General features: G+C 38.0%; 1 protein-coding gene across 3 annotated transcripts in view; it reads right to left on the bottom strand.

Moving 5' to 3' along the window:
- The window catches only part of rnf213a (ring finger protein 213a), a 34076-nt gene that overhangs the window by 9081 nt on the left and 7009 nt on the right, over positions 1-17986 (bottom strand). For all 3 annotated transcript variants that reach the window (XM_014990910.2, XM_014990911.2, XM_014990909.2), the window contains exons 13-45: positions 17383-17557; positions 17143-17301; positions 16958-17056; positions 16751-16873; positions 16363-16546; positions 15992-16165; positions 15738-15890; positions 15043-15653; positions 14134-14293; positions 13825-14042; positions 13555-13692; positions 12539-12703; positions 10884-12162; positions 10604-10785; positions 10354-10509; positions 6685-10278; positions 6477-6601; positions 5470-5586; positions 5265-5389; positions 5064-5186; positions 4895-4950; positions 4344-4497; positions 3314-3449; positions 3053-3244; positions 2832-2962; positions 2584-2741; positions 2288-2494; positions 1997-2184; positions 1784-1904; positions 1561-1661; positions 737-919; positions 471-637; positions 266-368 (exon numbers count right to left, since the gene is read on the bottom strand). In XM_014990910.2, the coding sequence (XP_014846396.2) occupies positions 266-368; positions 471-637; positions 737-919; positions 1561-1661; positions 1784-1904; positions 1997-2184; positions 2288-2494; positions 2584-2741; positions 2832-2962; positions 3053-3244; positions 3314-3449; positions 4344-4497; positions 4895-4950; positions 5064-5186; positions 5265-5389; positions 5470-5586; positions 6477-6601; positions 6685-10278; positions 10354-10509; positions 10604-10785; positions 10884-12162; positions 12539-12703; positions 13555-13692; positions 13825-14042; positions 14134-14293; positions 15043-15653; positions 15738-15890; positions 15992-16165; positions 16363-16546; positions 16751-16873; positions 16958-17056; positions 17143-17301; positions 17383-17557 (9957 nt within the window). The remainder of the gene's footprint in view (positions 1-265; positions 369-470; positions 638-736; positions 920-1560; positions 1662-1783; positions 1905-1996; positions 2185-2287; positions 2495-2583; positions 2742-2831; positions 2963-3052; positions 3245-3313; positions 3450-4343; positions 4498-4894; positions 4951-5063; positions 5187-5264; positions 5390-5469; positions 5587-6476; positions 6602-6684; positions 10279-10353; positions 10510-10603; positions 10786-10883; positions 12163-12538; positions 12704-13554; positions 13693-13824; positions 14043-14133; positions 14294-15042; positions 15654-15737; positions 15891-15991; positions 16166-16362; positions 16547-16750; positions 16874-16957; positions 17057-17142; positions 17302-17382; positions 17558-17986) is intronic.

Below are 17986 nucleotides of genomic sequence, written 5' to 3' on the forward strand. Positions count from 1 at the left end.
AAAAAATAAATAAATAAATAAATAATTGAAAGCATTTAAAGCAGATGCGCTAATAAATAACACATCAGGGAAAAAAAACAAAAACATAATATTGCATTACCTTCCCCCCCACTTAATAAAAGTATTAGAATGAAAACTGGAACGTTCTAGATGTACCGAAAGATATTATGCTTTTGATTTTTTTTATTTTTTTCTGCGGGACTCTGAATATAAGAAGCATACAAACACAATGCAGCTAGAATAACATGCAACCATAGCACCTCACCTGTACTTCATCAGAAGTTTGAGCACCACCGAGCGAACAACAGGATTTTTATCAGCTGAGTCATCAAATGGAGAAAGCACCTTTGTCAGCATTTGTCGATTGGCTGAAAAAAAAAAAAAAAAAAAAAAAAAAAGATGTTTATTGGATTTTACACACACATCTGACAAAAAATATCGATCAGGGTGATAAGGCTGTATCACAGTACCTCTGAGTAAGGGAACCGGGCTGGCCTCCACCATGAGAAAATTCAATAAATGAAAGATGACGGCTGATGATGGTGGAGAGTTGTCCTTGAAGCACACAGTAGACACCAGGTCTATGAAGAAAGCGTTGCAGCGCTTCCTGAACTGAGCATGCTGACCAACACGAACCCTAAACAAAGCAAGACAAACGGTGACATTACAGCTCGCGTCAGACAATTCCAGGAAACAAATATGCATTAAAAAAAAATAAAAAATAAAAATTACTCACCTCATCTCATCTGAAGGAACCAATGGGAAGTTTTCCTCAACTGGCTGCATGCAAAGTGGGCAGTACATCTGACCGGGGACCAGCCACTGTTTGATGCAAGCTACACAGTAGATGTGATTACATTGTAGGCAGAGTGGGTCTTGAGGGTCTCCCATGCAAACTGGACACACCATATGACCGAACCTGGAAACAGGAAATACAAACATTACTACAAGAGCTATGTTTCATTCAAGAAACACCAATTTTCAGTAGGAAACATTGCGTTATGGATTAAGTAAATAACACACTCTATGTCTTAACATTTAATACCCTTTTAGAACAAGACAAAAAAGTATGTTTTAAATGCAGTTGGTCAGTTTTTTTTTTTGCATTAACAAAAAGCCTATTGTAAAAGCAACCACACAGAATAAATTAAGATACTAAGCAATAAATTAATTTAAGAATATTTCACTACTCTCACACATTATTACAGACAAAGGTAGAAACAGATCAACTATTTGGCTTGTGCCAAGAGTAATATTTACACTCCAGTTTGGATAGGCTTTGATTGAGTTTCAAATATATTTCATTACCACATCTGATATAGTGAATTAGGAAAGTGAACAGAGAGCAAAGAAGATTATTTGCAATTAACCTCATCATAGCAATGTTCAACAACAGAATCACAATGTTATATTTTCCTAATAATATGCAGCCTCAAGTGTAATTCAAAGGAGATAAGTGTCATCCATTTTAGGGTAAATTTGTACCTGGATAACATTAAATGCACTACACATAACTCTGACTAGTTATGGCAAATATATATTGCAACGTCGATTTTTCACCTGAAAATGCGTTCCACGGCTCCATCTTTGCAGTTTTTTAGCAAACCAATTACTGCCTCGAAAATCTGCTGAGTTTTAACGTCAGAATTTTTTTCAAGAATCTTGATGGGAAAGAAAAATTAAGACATTTAAGTTTTACTGGGAAAATGACAAGTAAGCACAAAGTCAGTTTCATGCCAACAGGCTCATCTCGAAAAACGAAAATTAAAAAACACGTAGAAACCTTGCCAAGCCCTCGCATATGCTCCAACACTAAAGGTGTGAGCTTCGTGTCCAGCTGTTCAATCTCCATCAGCATGTGCTCCACGAACAAAGAGAGAGAAAATATGCGATTCCATCCAGATCTACATGCAAAGACCAACAACAATTTAATTCCTCAGTCTGTGTTATTAAGTAATGAACTTTGTTCTCTGAATATGGTTTTCTCTTGACTTACTGGACTCTGAGGACTATCATCTTGCTCCTCTCTCCATAATGTCTCACACTGTCTTCTGAACAGATCAGTTCAATGGGAACTTGAAGTTTCTTCACCTGCCTGAGCCAAGCTTGTCTTTGAACATCGGTGGCCAGCACTCTGGGCTCCAGGTGCTCCAAACAAGCAAAAGCAGCATAAACGTCGAGGACCTTGGAGACAAGGAACATGTGTTTCAAGATTTGAAAGTCAAAAGCCTGAAGACTTACTCAAAAAATATACTTTAAAAATTAAGAGGGGTAAGTTGAGGCTTACAAGTTCAACGCTGTCTCCTGCATGTGGGTTTCCCAGAAGGTCTTTGGTCACCTGGGGTTCCGTGCACATCATTCTGGAGAGGTTCTGAAGCCGGTTTTTGAACTTGTGATAAGCAGCATGAACCCATGGAAGAGCTGTCATTTTCTCTGTGTCGTTCAGCTGCAGTCGTAGTTCACTGACGCAGCTATTCAAGGCACCACAGAGGAGCTAAAACAGCAGATCATGTGGTTTAATACAACATGTCCAACTTCTTTGACAATGTGACATTTTATGGCATTAAGTAAAATCAAGACAACCTTCAGGTCTTCTGAAGAAGTGACATTCATCGACATGGAGATAAAGTCTTGAAGGTAGCGATGGTAAAACTCCATCTGAGTCTCTGAATCAGCTTTCTCAATGTAGCGCCCAAGTGGCGTATTCCAAAAGATCTCAATCAGTTTCAATTGATTGTGTCCTGTAAAATCAAAATTGATACAAAAATGGCAAAGTCTGTATATCTGCATCTGTGACAGATCAACTTCAAGATCTATTAAAATGCTTATACCTTCATTCTGAAGGACATGAACGCAAAGTTCCTCCAAATAGTCCTTAATTCTCCAGCTGAAGGGCATGATGCAGCCTATGTTTCTATCTTGAGGAATGTAGTTCTGCACAAGGATTGTTCTTGTCTCAGAGCTGAGAAAGATATAAATATGCAAAGGTAAACAGAATGTTCAAGTAGATTATATAATAATAATTAAAAAAAAACATGCGACTTCCACTGACCTGGGGTCCATTGCTAGGTGTGAGATTTCCACCAGCTTTTCATCGCCAAAGATATCCAACCACAATCTCTTCACTGCCTCAGAGCAGTTTTTGTCAAGCAAGAGATTCATGTTTTGGTCCCGGTCAATCACTGACACTAGATGTGCCAAAATGGGGACCACCACAGCTTGAACACGTTTCCATAAGGTGTGTCTGAAATAATGGCAAAAGAAGTCAAGAAAAGCTTTCAAAGACACTGCTTTGCATCCTATTAGTAGTTACCTGAAAGTGCCTCCTTCCTGCAGGGCATCAATGTTTGAAGCCTCTTTTAGGACCCAGTTGCTCTTCATGAACGTGTTCCCATCATGAATCAGTAGCAGTGAGTGAAGACGCTTCTTCACGGTTTGAAGAAATTCATCTGCAGACACACAAAATGACAAGTACTGAATCTGTAGGGAACATATACATGATAATTATAAAATAAAAATGCAAGTGATGTCACTGCAATAATTTAGGAAACCAAAAAACTTTTATTCCTACCTACAGCTGCAAACTGATTGTTACTGTCAGAATAATGTCATTTACATTAGGTCACGATTCAATTACCTCGATTATTAAAATTCCTCAAGGCAAATTATTTGCCTCAAAGCTACATTAAATTAAGTTTTACTGTTTAGTACCAAGTGTTTTGTCAGGGTGATTATATATTTGTGTTGCGCGATGCTCTCATTCTGTTATGAATTGTTGACCAATGCTAAGTGCTAGCAGCAGTTCAGTCCTGGGCATCCAGGGGTATTTCATTGTTTGATTAGAATGTCTTGGTTTTCATAATTTTTCACAGAACCAACAGACATCCTTAAAACTGACTGGTTCAACGCATAAAATAGGACAGCCTTTCTCCTCCAAGAGCTCCAAGGTGCCCAAGTGGCAGATGTAATCCATTTGTCAGTTGTACTCTGAAAATATGTTTTGTTGCTTTTAAGAACGGTCAGTCAATGGGGAGTTATTACCCCCAGTTTGTTCTGTGGATGTTATTTCTAAGAACAAGGTGAGTAGGTATGTATTTGTGCAGGTGTACTCAGTGTGTACTGTATTTAGACCATTTCCTGCTCCCCATCCATGAACTGATGGAAACAAGATGGACAATGAGCAAAGCTGCGTTGCTCTGTCACCCAAAAAGCCAGAGAAAACTATGGTTATACTGACATTTTCACTGGCATTTCATTACATATCATAGCAAATGTATGAAGTAACATTTTTGCAAAATTATCTAAACTGTGAAAATGAAAGGAAAACATGTTTTCTGTCGTACCCCTTAGTTCATCAGTGTCACTCAGGAGAGTTAAAAGGATCTCAACCCGTCGAGTGCTGCGGAAGCCACTTGTCACTTGGTCCCTCAGCATGCCAACAGCAGTCTGCACACAGCTCCGGAGTAATGATGTGGTATCTACAACATTATCCAAGTCCTTCATGAAGAAAAAAGACAAATTAAAATAAAAATATGCACTTACAGTAAACATAGTGTAAACAAAAATGTATTACAGCCATATTCAATAAGCTTGTTTGCAGATTAAACCTTTGAGCAGGTACTGAACATTTAGCAACCTATTTCTACATTAAGAATCTTTATATAATGGCCTAATGTAATATTCTTAAGTGTCATGTTTTTTATTAGCTGCAGCCTAACCTGAAAGTCATCACAACATAACAAAACACTTGAAAACATCAGTCATTGTATAATTAATCTGTTTCACTTAGTGAATTAATTTACTGAACAAAAAACATTTAAATAATATTCTTGTTCATTGGATAAGACATTAGTTTTACCTAACTAAAAATGTGAAATATATTGTCTATACTTACGCTTTCTTCCAACTCTTCTTGCACACTCTCTGTGTACATGTCGTCAGTCTCCATAGCTGTAATCACGTAAACACACACAAATATATATACATATTTATACAGTGCAATAAATATACATGCAATACATATGTAATATAGTGTATATTTATATTTAGCATTTTTCTTTTACCTTCAGGCCGGCTTGATTTTGTTTCAAACATTTGACTGATTTTCATGTTTTGCAAGGTCTTGATATCTGAAACAATGTCCTTTGACCTTCTGAGGTCATCTATATGAACTGATCTCCAGGGTCCTATAAAAAGCACAGTGTCTTGGATTATTTCCTATTCAGATAAAAAAACTAAATATTTCCAAATGGTATCATGTTTACCTCCGTGAAAACCAATGTAAGAAGTCCCTCCTTCCATCCTTGGCAACCTTGTGATAAAGTAGACAAACACCCTACATCCTTTGCTCTCCTGTGTAACTTTGTTGATCTCATTTAGTGATGAATACCTGAAAATGGACCACAACACTCAATATGGTAACGGGATACAGTGGTGAAATCCTCATAGAAAATGAATAGTGGGACTTACTTTGCAGATGCAATCAGGTTGCTGCTCTTACAGGGTTCATCAAAATCACACTGAATAATGAGGATTCGGTTACAGGGTCCAGTCACACTTCCTCCATTTTCAGCTGTGAGGAAGTTCCTTCAATTAAAAAAAAAAAAAGAATTTCATCTTTCAATTTAAGAATATTCCTTATAAATACGAGTACAATTTTCTTTAACATTACATTTCTTTAACATTACATTTTAATGAATTATTGTGTAAAGAAATAGTGCAACATTTTTGGCAATAATAGCTAATATCTTTAACATCATTAAATGAACACAGATATATTTTACTCAAATGAAGAACAAAACTTTGCTTCTACATATACACATAACAGTCATTTGGGCTACTTTACATATGCTACTCAAAAACGTGTGGTATTAATTGTTCAAGGTAAATAAAAGTAATTATGAACCTGCAGAAAGTGCTGGTGGCCATTTATGAAATGTTTAATTTAAGCAAGATCCAATTGATTTGATTAATATGTTAAAATTCAAAAATACTTTATTGATCCCAATGGGAAATTAAATGTTGTAACTCATTAATTCAAATTCTTCAAAGTGACCATGCAAACTGCTGTTGGCAATACAAACTAATAATAATCGATTTCTTCATAGTCACATGCTTTCTGTGACTGATTTAATACATACAAATAAAAAGTTTATGCAATTTCTTTTCAACAACTACTGCGAGGGGGACATATTGGATGACGTTTCGACTCACAATTTTGAAGTTCTAGGGGTTAATTTTTTAAACCTTAACTTTGTAAACTTCAGCTTAAACTAAAAATCAAACTCTTAAATAGGTGCTTCACTCAACCAACTGCCAATGAATATGAAAGATTAATTTTAGATCATTGATGTTTCATGTCTTGTAAAAGTGTCTTAAAATGTCTTAACAATGTTGGTATTTGGAAAAGTAGCATTCATTTTAAGTTCTTGTAATTATGTTCTATAATAACTGTATCAGTACATTTAGAAACAAACCTTATTTTCTTTAGGAAGGAGTGCTCTGTGTCAAACTGTTGAAGTGAGAGAAGCTCAACGCTATAAAACATTTTCTCCAGAGGTTCCATGTCAAATGCAGTCAAAAGTCTGGAGAATGTGGTCACCTAAAGTTTGACATTGACATTAGATCCTGTAATCTGAAAAAAGTAAATGATTAATGTGAAAATAAAAAGCCAGTAAGCATTACCTCTGTGAAGAATGTGTTGATCTTGGTTTCCTGTCTTGTGTGAGCATGGATGTAGTCAGCTAAACAGCTATTACTTTGTTCCTCAAAGTACACCTTAGCCATATGTTGACTTTCCACTTTTGGCAGGCCTGTGCAGTCCAATCGCACCACAGAGTCTGGTGTAGCACATTTGAGAAGTATGAGCTTGGCCTGATCAAGCAGTCCTCTCTGAGAATCTGACGTTTCCGAATTGTCCTTCGGCTCCTCTATCACTTGAAGAATCACAGAAGCGCAGGTATCTGAGTGGTAGCCAATGAAAACATCAGGGAGTGTGTACTTGTACATATCAGCTGCTCCAGCATGCTGACCAGTAAGAGATACAAATAGCTTTGCCCATCTCTCTAGTTCTTCAACCATCTTTTTCTGCTCAGCTTTAAGGACAGTGTGGATATCAAGGTAGTGTTTCTCCAGCCTGTTGATTAGAGGTATTGGGAATTGTTTGTAGACCACTTCTCTTTCCTCAATGACAATTAGCCGGAAGTCTTTGTGCACTCTGCATTTTACACGATGGGTTCCCAATCCAAGATCGACATATTTCTGTCCTCCCAAGTATACGTAGTACTGATTGAGAGCATCATAGAGACTTTCATAGAGATTCTGCAAGTTTAGCAGCACAACTGTTTGGCCCGTCTCCATGCAGATCTTCACTCTGTTGATGTTGCGACAGATTTGAGTGTACTCTTGGTCTTTTGGAAAGCTGGATCCAAAGATAATTTCTGGTTGACCACTTTCAGAAAAGAATGTTTGCTGTAGGATCTGTAGGGCTGCATAGTTTTTTGTTAGCACAAGAAGGTACCGACACTCTTCATCTTGTCCAACTGCTTGAATGTTTTCTTTCACAAACTCAATGGTGTTGATGTTCTCCAAATTTGGAGAAATTTTAAGTCTTTGGGTAAAGACAGAAACTACATCAACATCATCCCTGCCACTGAAATTTCTCAAAACAACCTTGACAATCTCCTCTGCTGCAGGTTTTCGTTGAGAGGTCTTGGCCACAGCAAAGATCATCTTTACCAAGCTGTAGTAGTCACGTAGGCCAAAAAAACCTTTCCCTTGTTTCCGGCAAATGTTCAAATAGGATCTTGCAAATGGTTGAAAGAAATCCCTGACTCTCTCCAAAACCATTACATCAGATGAGCATATGCCTTTAGCACTCTCAATGAGTTCTTTCTCATCAGGGTCACCACGTGAGACAAAAATGCCTCTGTTCATCTTTGCGGGGTCCAACGCCCAGTTGGAAATACCAATGAATCCAACTTTTTTGTGCGGTAGTGGTTCATCATCAATGCATCCCTCTTCCAGCAACGGGTGAAGTGTTTTTAGCGGCATCTTTGGAGAGTCCTCTGCCAGCCCAATTTCATCAAGAACCACAACTGAAATGTATTCATTGAGATTTTTTCCTTCCTGAAAACGCCCACATTGCTTGAACGTGTTGATGATACCTTCAGGAGTTGAATGAGGACTACACTGGAAGGACACCAAATGGATCTGTTTGAGCATCTTGTAGAGTTCAGAATGAGCAGCTTGTCCTTGCATGGCATCTGCAACTAAAGTTTTGGAAAGGGACTTTGAGCTTCCAGGTTTTCCAACTAAGAATAGGGGGATTCTTAATTCAATGCACAGAACCATCATGAAGACATTTTCTTTGAGGGCACTGTTTCTTGCAATTGTATCTCCCATTGGCACACCACTCAAGAGTAAATCTTGCATGAGTGAAATTTCATGCATCACTCTCATTGAGGTGTATGATGACGGTAATTTGGTACTGATTTTTTGTCTGTATTTGTCCTTATTTTCAAGACAGGCATGGTAACACACTCCTATGGCCATGACAAGGGACCAGAGAACAGGATCTTGAACCTCAGGTTCATTTTCTTCATCATTTTGAGTACACTGAAATTTTTGAAGCTCTGAAAAGAACATCTCATGGTGGTCATGGAACCAAACAAAAGCTTGCATGCAGCGTTCTACATCTCTTAAGCTGACAAAGCTGCATTCATCCTTCCTGGTTCTCATGTACTTCTGTGAGGCTGAAAGAACATCTGTGATGCATTTGATGTAGGTTTGATCGATTGATTTGCTTGTAGTGACTCTTTGCACAATCTGCTGGATGTATATTTTTTCTGTGTGATCATTTAACTGTCCAAAGTCCCATACCAGAGGAATCATGCTTGGTGGCAATGCTTGAACTCTATACACCAGCTGGCGCAAAGGTATAGACCCCAGTTTTTCATCAGTCTCTTCAGCTCGAACTCGGTACCCAAGGCCAGCAGATTCCAATCTTTGAATCATGTCATCTGTGTGCTTTCTGTAGGGATTACATGCAGCAATAATCTGCAATCCTGAGTTTGGTGTTAAGGATTCTCCCTTCACAGTCTTGTCACAAAGGACCTCCTTGATACTGCTGATGGCCTCTGTAGTATTGGCCTCATCAAAGAAGAGGACAGAGTCAAATCCATAGTCTTGCTTGTTGATCGAAGCAATGTCTTCTGCTTCTCTGACTTTACCATAGATCATCTCTGAAGTTGTCCCTCCATGCACCTTGACCAGTTTCATGTTCTCAGCTGCAACTCCACTCCTTCGCAATTCACAAAGGAATTTTATTAGCCGAGTTTTTCCACAGCCCGTTTCTCCCATTATGATGACAGGTATGCCACATCTGAACCGCATGTGGATTGCTAACATCTTCAAAATGTTGTCTGTGGTAAGTTCATATGTTTCATCAGGGTCAAGAGGCCACTGGATACCAAGAACATTGCAGATTCGCTCTATTTTCTCCCATCTTGGAAGGGTATCAAAGTCTATGTTGAAAGGAACTCGTTGGAGCTGTAAGCCTTCATACAATGCTCTGGTCATGACATTCCTTCTGATCACCCTTCCAGAGGTGGGTTCAATGGCATCAACAAAGTTCTGATCATTGGGTTGAAGATGAAAGCCAATAAAGGTCATGGAGACGTGGTCATCATTGAAGAAGATGTAAGGATGTGGCTCTGTTTCCCATCTTTTTCTGATGAGAAAAGGAGCCAGGTCTTCATCTCGGACACCAACCAGATTAACTTGTGACCTGCCAGGACTCTGGTCAGAGATGCTGAGTGATGGAGTGGCAAAGTCCTTTGCCATCAGAATCATGAAATCCACCACAAAGGTTTTGAATCCGGTTAGTGTGTCTCCAGTGAAAGTGGCATCACAAAAGACTGATGTCTCACAGTCTCTTAGTTGAAGGTTAAGAAACCAAGTGAAATTTCTAAGTTCAGCCCAGGAGGGGTCCATTACCCCACAGTACATGAGAAGCATTTGAAGACATTCTACATGTGACCCCTCAACACCCTGATATGTGAAAACATCTAGATCGATTTTGTTGTGGAACCGTGTCAGGTACTGGTATGGCCGCTGAAAGGCCTCGCTCCTGAACTCTTTATCATCCATCAGTGGGTCCTCACTGCTCACAATAGTAGGATTCTCCTGCTTTCTCATCTCTAGCATAAGGACCTCTTTGGGTGGTCGGCAGAAAATTTTAGGAAACATGTCCAGAAAAGTGTTTCTTGCCATTGGTGCCTAAAAGAAGTAAGAAAAAGACAGGTAAGATAGACAAATTTATACAAAGACTGAAAAATACTGAAAAAGTCTTACCTCCCGAGTGGCATTTCCTGTTGACTTGACAGTGGGCTCTAAAATCTCAATGACATACATCTGCTTGTCATTGCACCGCCACATTTTCCCCTCAGAGTCCATCAAATAGCGCAGGATCAACAATTTGAATAGGAATTCTGGAAGTCCTTTCTGGACCTTTTCAGGAGCAAAACAGACACATTGTACAATAAGATACAATCTGTAAAATTAATTATTTCAATGACTCAGTATTAAATAACGTAATATTTACCGATGATGTGACATCAAAATGGAAGATAATGAGTTCTTTCCTTTTGGGAGTGTCAAGTAAAGACTGAAGGATGACAGTCTCATCAACTTTAGGTTCAATCAAGCAAATACATTTCAACATTGACTGCTTTTTAGTAGAGTGTTTAAGTTTTTCATACATCCTCCTGATGTACAAAGATTTACCTGCAATTTAAAAAAGATACATTCAGAGCTATAAACAATTAGATTTTTTAATTTTCTATTAGTGTAAGACATCAAGTAGAAATCTTTCATATACTCACCAACACCAGCCCTTTGAGATGAAACAACACCAACGCACAGTCTATCTTTGAAAGCTGCTGCAGCGCTGCACTGGTCGTCTGGGACAGTGTAGTGTTGTTGCAGGTACTGCTGGATCCTTGCTAAAGGCTCTTGGGGAATCATGTGCAACCTGTACTGGCTGAAGGCAGATGGAAGATAGGCATGCTCTCTCTCTGAGCTACAAATAATAACAAGCCTGTAGTCTTTCCTGCTCTGCATTTTCATCTGCTGGAAAAAGTTCTCAACTTTAGAGCTCACATCGTAACTCAGGAGATCTCCATATACCAAAGAGTATATCTTTTGTCCCCTGTAGCCATTGCCAAGGCAGCGTCTGAGGAACAGCTCCACTTCTTCATATGGGGTAGAGGGGTTGCACAGTAGGACTTCATCATAGGTTGGAAGAGCTTCGTCTTTGCTGCTCATGTAAATTGAGATGCAGGATGCCAAGGCATCATCGTGTGGACAAACAATGAGATTTGGCTTTCCATTGACCAAACCTCTGGGCAGTTGCCTGTTTATGAACTTTCCACTGTTGTCATCAGAAATGTCTTCGTCACTGTCGTCTTCTTCATCTTCATCATCTTTGTTGGCCAGTAGTTCCAACAGTAGGCCAAGAGTTCTTATATCAAGAATGTCTGGCAGAAAATTCTTCATGTCTTTCATGTAGGCATTCCATATGTGATCAAATGCCTGCAGACCCTTTGCTTTTTCCACAAGACTTTGCAAAGGATCCAGTTCACTTGTAAACTCTTCCAGGTCACTTGTTGACACCACAACAAAAGTCTGAAACTCAATGTCCTCATTTTGATCCTGGGGTTTAGTAATGATTTCATACTGGAGCTCATGCCACACATGCCTCAGATCTGTGGATGTGCAATTTGGCTTGATAAAGGAAAGCATCATAAGGACCTGGTCCTCAACCTTGTTTACATTTTGTTGTGTCAGCTTGCCACAGAGATAGACAATCTGCTCGGCAGTGTAGTAGTTTAAGAAATACTGTTGGGATCTCTGTTTGTGTACAAAGTTCATCCAGTATTCCAGACATTTCTCCATTTTCCTGCAGAGCTCAGGAAGCTGCTCCTCTGGGCTGCCCTCCACAATGACACTAAGAGCCCTGACCAAATTAAAGTCCATCAAAATGCTGGGTTCAGCATAACTTAAAGAGCAATTAATCTGCACTTCCCAGTGTCTGAACAGAGGATTTCCAGCGGTGTAAAGAGCAATGAAGGCCTCTGTCAGTCTTTGAACACTGGCAAAAACCTGTAACACAGAAAGAGTGCGAGGCAGAAAATACCCCAATGAATGAGTTTTAAAAACATTTAGGATTTTCTATACAATCCCCGATTAAATGAATAATCAATATTGCTTAACATATAGTACATAGCACTAGCTCATAAAGCTGTGGTATGTAACTTTTATGAAAAATATGTTTTTTGCATATGTCTTAAAACTATCACCTTGTCGTGACGGTATGAGACAAATAAACTGTGAAAAGATCAATCTTCTCAACCCCAAAAATAATCCATTTGTAATTTTGATAACATTTCAAACTTGTTGTCATGAGTTGAATCAATTTAAAATGAAATAATGCTTATACAAACGTGACTAAATGGTCTTTCTAATTATTTCATTTTACCTCTACAAAACGTTCAACTTCATTCTGCCCTTGGTCCCCTTTTCCAGACATGAGCATGAGTTTGTTTTGTAGCTCCCTCAGGTCTTCAAGAGAGTAGCAGCGCATCTGCCGACCTTCATCATGCTCCTCTGGAATCTGCAACTTCAGGGCTGTTTCAAGACTCAACTAGATAAAAAAAACAAACAAACATAAGCTTGTATCCATGATTTTGCAGGTTGAACCAGATATTTATATATGCCAAATAAAAAGACACATACACATCTATTCTCACCGTCTTGGGTTAAACCTGACCAAACCTCTCCTGTTTTATGTCAGTTAAAATTACTCAAATTATTTCTATTTCCTAAATGCCAAAAACTTAGCAAGAACATTTATAGAGATATTTGTATAATTTTCCTCAAATTCAACAGTTTACATATATTTGGCCAGTATCAGGAATGATAGTCTTTTAAACTGTCTGACATAGGTAAAACCTTTTGGGCTTCCTCCCACAAACTTTGACAGGATAACTGACACACTTGAGTTAAACTGGAGGCACACCTCTGCATGTATTTTAAGGATACACATGAAATATGCTGTTTTCTTCTTTGACACAAAAGGGAAACTCCAAAGAAATTAGCAAAGATATCAGGAGAAGCACTGTGGAGCAGCACCAGTGTAGTTTATCAGTGGGAACAATATACTGATGCTTGAAGGTGCTACAAACATCTGTTCAAACAATTATATGCAAGCATAGACATGATGAAAATGTCCAACCATCCATCCATACTGCTCGTGAAGCAGGTTGGTGCTCTCACTACGTTTTCTGGTATTTAGGAAATAGAAATAATTTTGGTCATTCTAACTGACATAAAACAAGAGAGGTTTGATCAAGTTTAACTTCAGACAGTGAGAAATGTGCATGTGTATTTTTATTTGGTGTAAGTAAATATCGGGTTTCAACAGTATTTTCTTAAAAAATGACGTCTTTAGTGCATAAACAAACAGACCAATCTATCTTACTGAAGTGTTTTTACCTTTTTCACATCCCGTGCACTGATTAGGTAGATGCCTTTGTTGTTAATGGCTGAGGCCAAGGAGAGAGAGGATAGCTCCACTGACCCATGGCTGTCCTTCACAGTTTTTAACCACTCCAAGTGACGTGCACTGTCACGCTAAAATATAAAAAAAAAGAACAAAAAAAGATATCATAAAATATCCTATTCCCCAAATATTAACATTCATATGAATACTTGGAAATAATCTTAATTAAAGTCTTATTTATTTTTTATAATGTCTCCTCTCACCAGTTTTTTTGGCAAGTTGTTGTCATTCTCCAAAGCCCTCCAGAGCTTGTTGAGCACATCTTTGAAGGCACGGAAACCAGAGTCTGGCTTAAGCTCATAAAGCACAGAAGAGTAACCAAGGACGGCGTCATGGAAACAAGCTACACGATCCACATCCATGTCATTCTCTCCAGCAGAGATGGAAGCCAAGTCGACAAACACCTTCAACTCATTTATATCTAAAATTACAATTTAAATGGACATTTTCAAATAGTTTTCCCAACATACCACTTACATAAACGTATTACATGAGAACAGAAGTATACACACCCTCTAGGGCATCCTTTACCCATCTTACAAAGTGTCGTCTGAGTCCTAGTTCCTGTAAACACAACCTGCGAGGCTCTGTGATGTCAACCAGCACCATCTTTGCCTGCATCAAGTCGTTGTCAATCCTATTTAGCGGTTCTCTCTTAAAGTCTTCACGAATCTGAAGAGAAATGGGAATTGAGTTATTAAGAATACACTCTATGAATGTGTAATATTCATAAACACACCCCATCTGACTTTTCACATACCTTTAACTAAATGTCCTTGATTATAGTAAATCTTACACTAAGATTTAGTATAATCAACCTCTTATACTCAAGACATCTTGAATATTTAACATTCTAGATGTCACTGAATGTTATGACCCCGAAGTGATTTCATTTTAGGTTTGTCTGAATGCTTATCAATATGTAAAAAAAAAATATATATATATATATATATATATAAAACTTTCTTTAGCAATTTTATTTCTGGGTTCCCAACTAATCGATTGTTCAAAAGTGAGGAACTGCCCAGTCAACACACAGAACTAAAACTAATCATGGTCCATAAAGTTTCTGAGAAAAGCAGAACTACTGTTGGAGAGGAAGCTCACTATCACTTCCATTTGACATATAAAGCAGAAACTTTCTTGCCCTAGAATATCAAGTTATTTTCTGGTGTTGGTGACACGGACCTGTCATGGTAATAGGGAAAATAAAATGTAATAGATGTTTGAAAACTTTGAATTCGTCTCTTCTTTCACCCTCTTTCAAATCATTTTTCTTTTTTTAAGTGTGATTAAAGTCATTCAATAGGTGAAATCCTTCAGACAAACTCTCAATAGTTTTTTTTTTTTTGACTGATTATGAGATGATTCATGACACTGATTATTCACATACATTAACATATTTAAGCATGACTACTTACAACATCCGTCAGCGTTTCCAAGACCTGGAAGTCCCCTTGAAGACCAAGTGTGCCTTTGACCATCATAATAACTTGAGCAGAGGCCACAGCGAGATGCAGCTCGTGATACTGCTGGACCTGTTGAACCCTGTTATGAATCCACTGCTTGTTTGCAGATGTCTCCTGTTTACACATGATGTCAAGCTCCTGAGTGAGATCTTCATACTTGTCCTTGTAGGCTTTGAAAAGCCGGTCGACTTCTTCAAGTCTTATGCTTCCATCTTTTAAGCGAGTGTAGATGTCTTTGTATTCATCCCTGCAAGGCAAGTAGATCTGACCGTATATCATTTCTGGTGTGGCACTGAAGTCGGATATCTCCCCATCCGCATCTTCCATTTCGTCCCTGGCCATTTCTTTGGCAAATTTTTCCCAACACATTTGTAAGACAATACTTTCATTGAATGTGTACAGGAATGTTGCCATGTCTCTTATTTCCTCGTCCAGGCTGAAGAAGGTAACAATGCCAGACATTGTGGTAGCCAGTTGGTCAAAATGATGAGCTTCCATGAAATAGTTCAAGGGCATCGTCTCAATGTTGACTTGTGTTTTGTCCTCCAGGTCAGAAACATCAACTAATAAAAGAAATTAAATAACCACCTGTTAACTTTGCAACAACAAATTAAAGTTAACTAAACTTCTTTATGTAAGCTTCAGACCTGGCATATGTTCTTCAAGTTTGTGGCACATTGTTAATATGACATCCACAAGCTCCTTTTCGTGGTACACAGCCTTAACTTCTTCTGCTCTGTGTTGCAAAAACCTTTTCATTTTGGAAAGATCCCTGTGTTGTTCTTTCTCAGTGAGGCAGTCTTTTAAAAACATAACAATACAAAAATATCAACAGTTTCTTTTTTGTTTTTTTTAGTCAATCGTTTCAATTTCAGTTTTTATTTTTGAAAGAATTTCTTACCGATCTTCAGCAGTTCTAAGAAGGCGTCTTTCCTCTCCAGAATGACATTGAGCAGACTGATCTTAATGTCTCCATGTATCAGCTGGTTGATTATGGCTGTGAAGGCTGATATGGCTATGGCCAATCGGTCTTTGGCATCTTCAGAGAGCTTCTCAATCAGCTTCTTGTCTGCACCTGTACATATAGAATTTAAAAGTAATGTTTTTTTTTATTAAAAAAAGGAACCAGCCAAATCACGTGTTAATTATCTCCAGTTTGTGGTTTGTTTTTTTAAACAAGGGGTTACTCAGTTTTGTGTGCCTCTCCAAACAAAAGAATGCTTTTTTCAGACCATATTGTTTTATAGGTTCTTGTTTAAAGTGAAAAAATACCATATAGATGAAAAATGTCTTTAGCTGCCGTCCAGGAGAGGAGGTGCTGAAGGACCACTTCTTCCTTCTCCTGATATTTTCCTTGACCATCCCTGGGCCAGGACTTTTGGATGATTGCAGAGATGAGATTCCCAAACTTCCAGTTTATCTTAAACCTCTCAAACAGTTTTCCTTCAGATCTGGTCTGCATTCAATGAGAAGACAATCATTCAGCTAATCAATGGAAAAAATTAAAATGTGCAGTCTATTTTTGTTAATTTTTCCTTTCTTTTCAAGGTGCTTATAATATGCTTAAGAAACGCAACCATTTTGCCCATTGGATACATTCCAAATAGCCAATACTGCCAAAAGCTAGTGAAGCAAAGCAATAAAATTAAAAGTCTGATACCTGGCACAAAGATGTGACGGCTTCAAGAGCACACTTCTCAATGCTGGCAGCAACATGTGGATAGGAAGCACTAAACTCCTCTATGTTTGTACAGTAGAATTCAATTTGATCAAGTGCAGTTTCCTAAAACAAAAAAATTCCATAAATTAATTAAATCACCGTTATCTCTGACTGAAAATAATCTTAACTCTCCAATGTATCACCTACCTGTTTGAACTTGCCCTCAAAGTCCATAATAAATGTTTGCCTCCATTCTTTTGTACATTTTTTATCTTCAAAGTTAATGGAGATAATGTTGTTCCACATCTGAAATGCAAGAATTAAAAAAATCTATAAGATGCATGTTTTGTCAATATTTAGTATTCAGCTAAATAGATTAAAAAAAAACTCACCTCCAGTTCTGTTGTTTTTGCTGAGTAAGAGAATGTTAGTCCCCTCTTTAGTAAACGTTCTTTGAATGACCGATTCATCCAGTTTCTCATGATTTCCATCCCCTTACATGTTACCAAGTCTTTTGCATTTTGCTGTTCGCGATCTGCATCCTCAGATTCCTAAATAATATTTACATTTTAATTTGTGCAAATTAATGTAAGGCAAACTAAAATATCACATATATGAACAGTGTTTCTTACCTGTTCCTTGTTAGACAAAAAGAAGTCTAAAACTGAAGCAAGAAGATGTGTCGCTGCCACAGGGATCTCAGGAAAGTTTTGGGTAGAAGTTCCTGGTTTGACTCCTTTGCAGAGCTTCTCTAACAATCTCATTGCAGTTGTCAGACATTCCTTCCTGTAAACCTGTGTGAAGCCGCTATGATGAAGAAAATGAATAGATGAGTTCGGTGATACTCAGACATATAATGGTTCTTAATACCTTTACAGTCCGGGGTGAGTTCTTTACCATGTTTTTTAAAAGAAAATATTAAGCACAGCCAAAATAATCTGTACCAATTGTCCACTGACATTCATGAATGGCTTTATTAAATCAAATCCATAGCTCCTCTATCCAAATATGACAAACTCACTCGCTATGGCTGGCGTTAACTGCAGTAGAGGCTTATTTTTTTTTCTATCTGAGCAAAATGAATAAAAATTTATTTGTGCAAAAAAGTGAGATTTTCACCAGCTTGCATTCACTGATTGGTTTTGTTTTCTTTTCCTAAATCAAGTACTTCATGGCTCACTACTGTATGGTAATTTGGTGGAACAGTTTTAGGGAAAAAGATCGAAGAGTAATAAA

This window comes from Poecilia mexicana, unplaced genomic scaffold (assembly GCF_051168715.1).
Source record: "Poecilia mexicana isolate PSO_F unplaced genomic scaffold, ASM5116871v1 scaffold_8, whole genome shotgun sequence".
Lineage (NCBI taxonomy): Eukaryota > Metazoa > Chordata > Actinopteri > Cyprinodontiformes > Poeciliidae > Poecilia > Poecilia mexicana.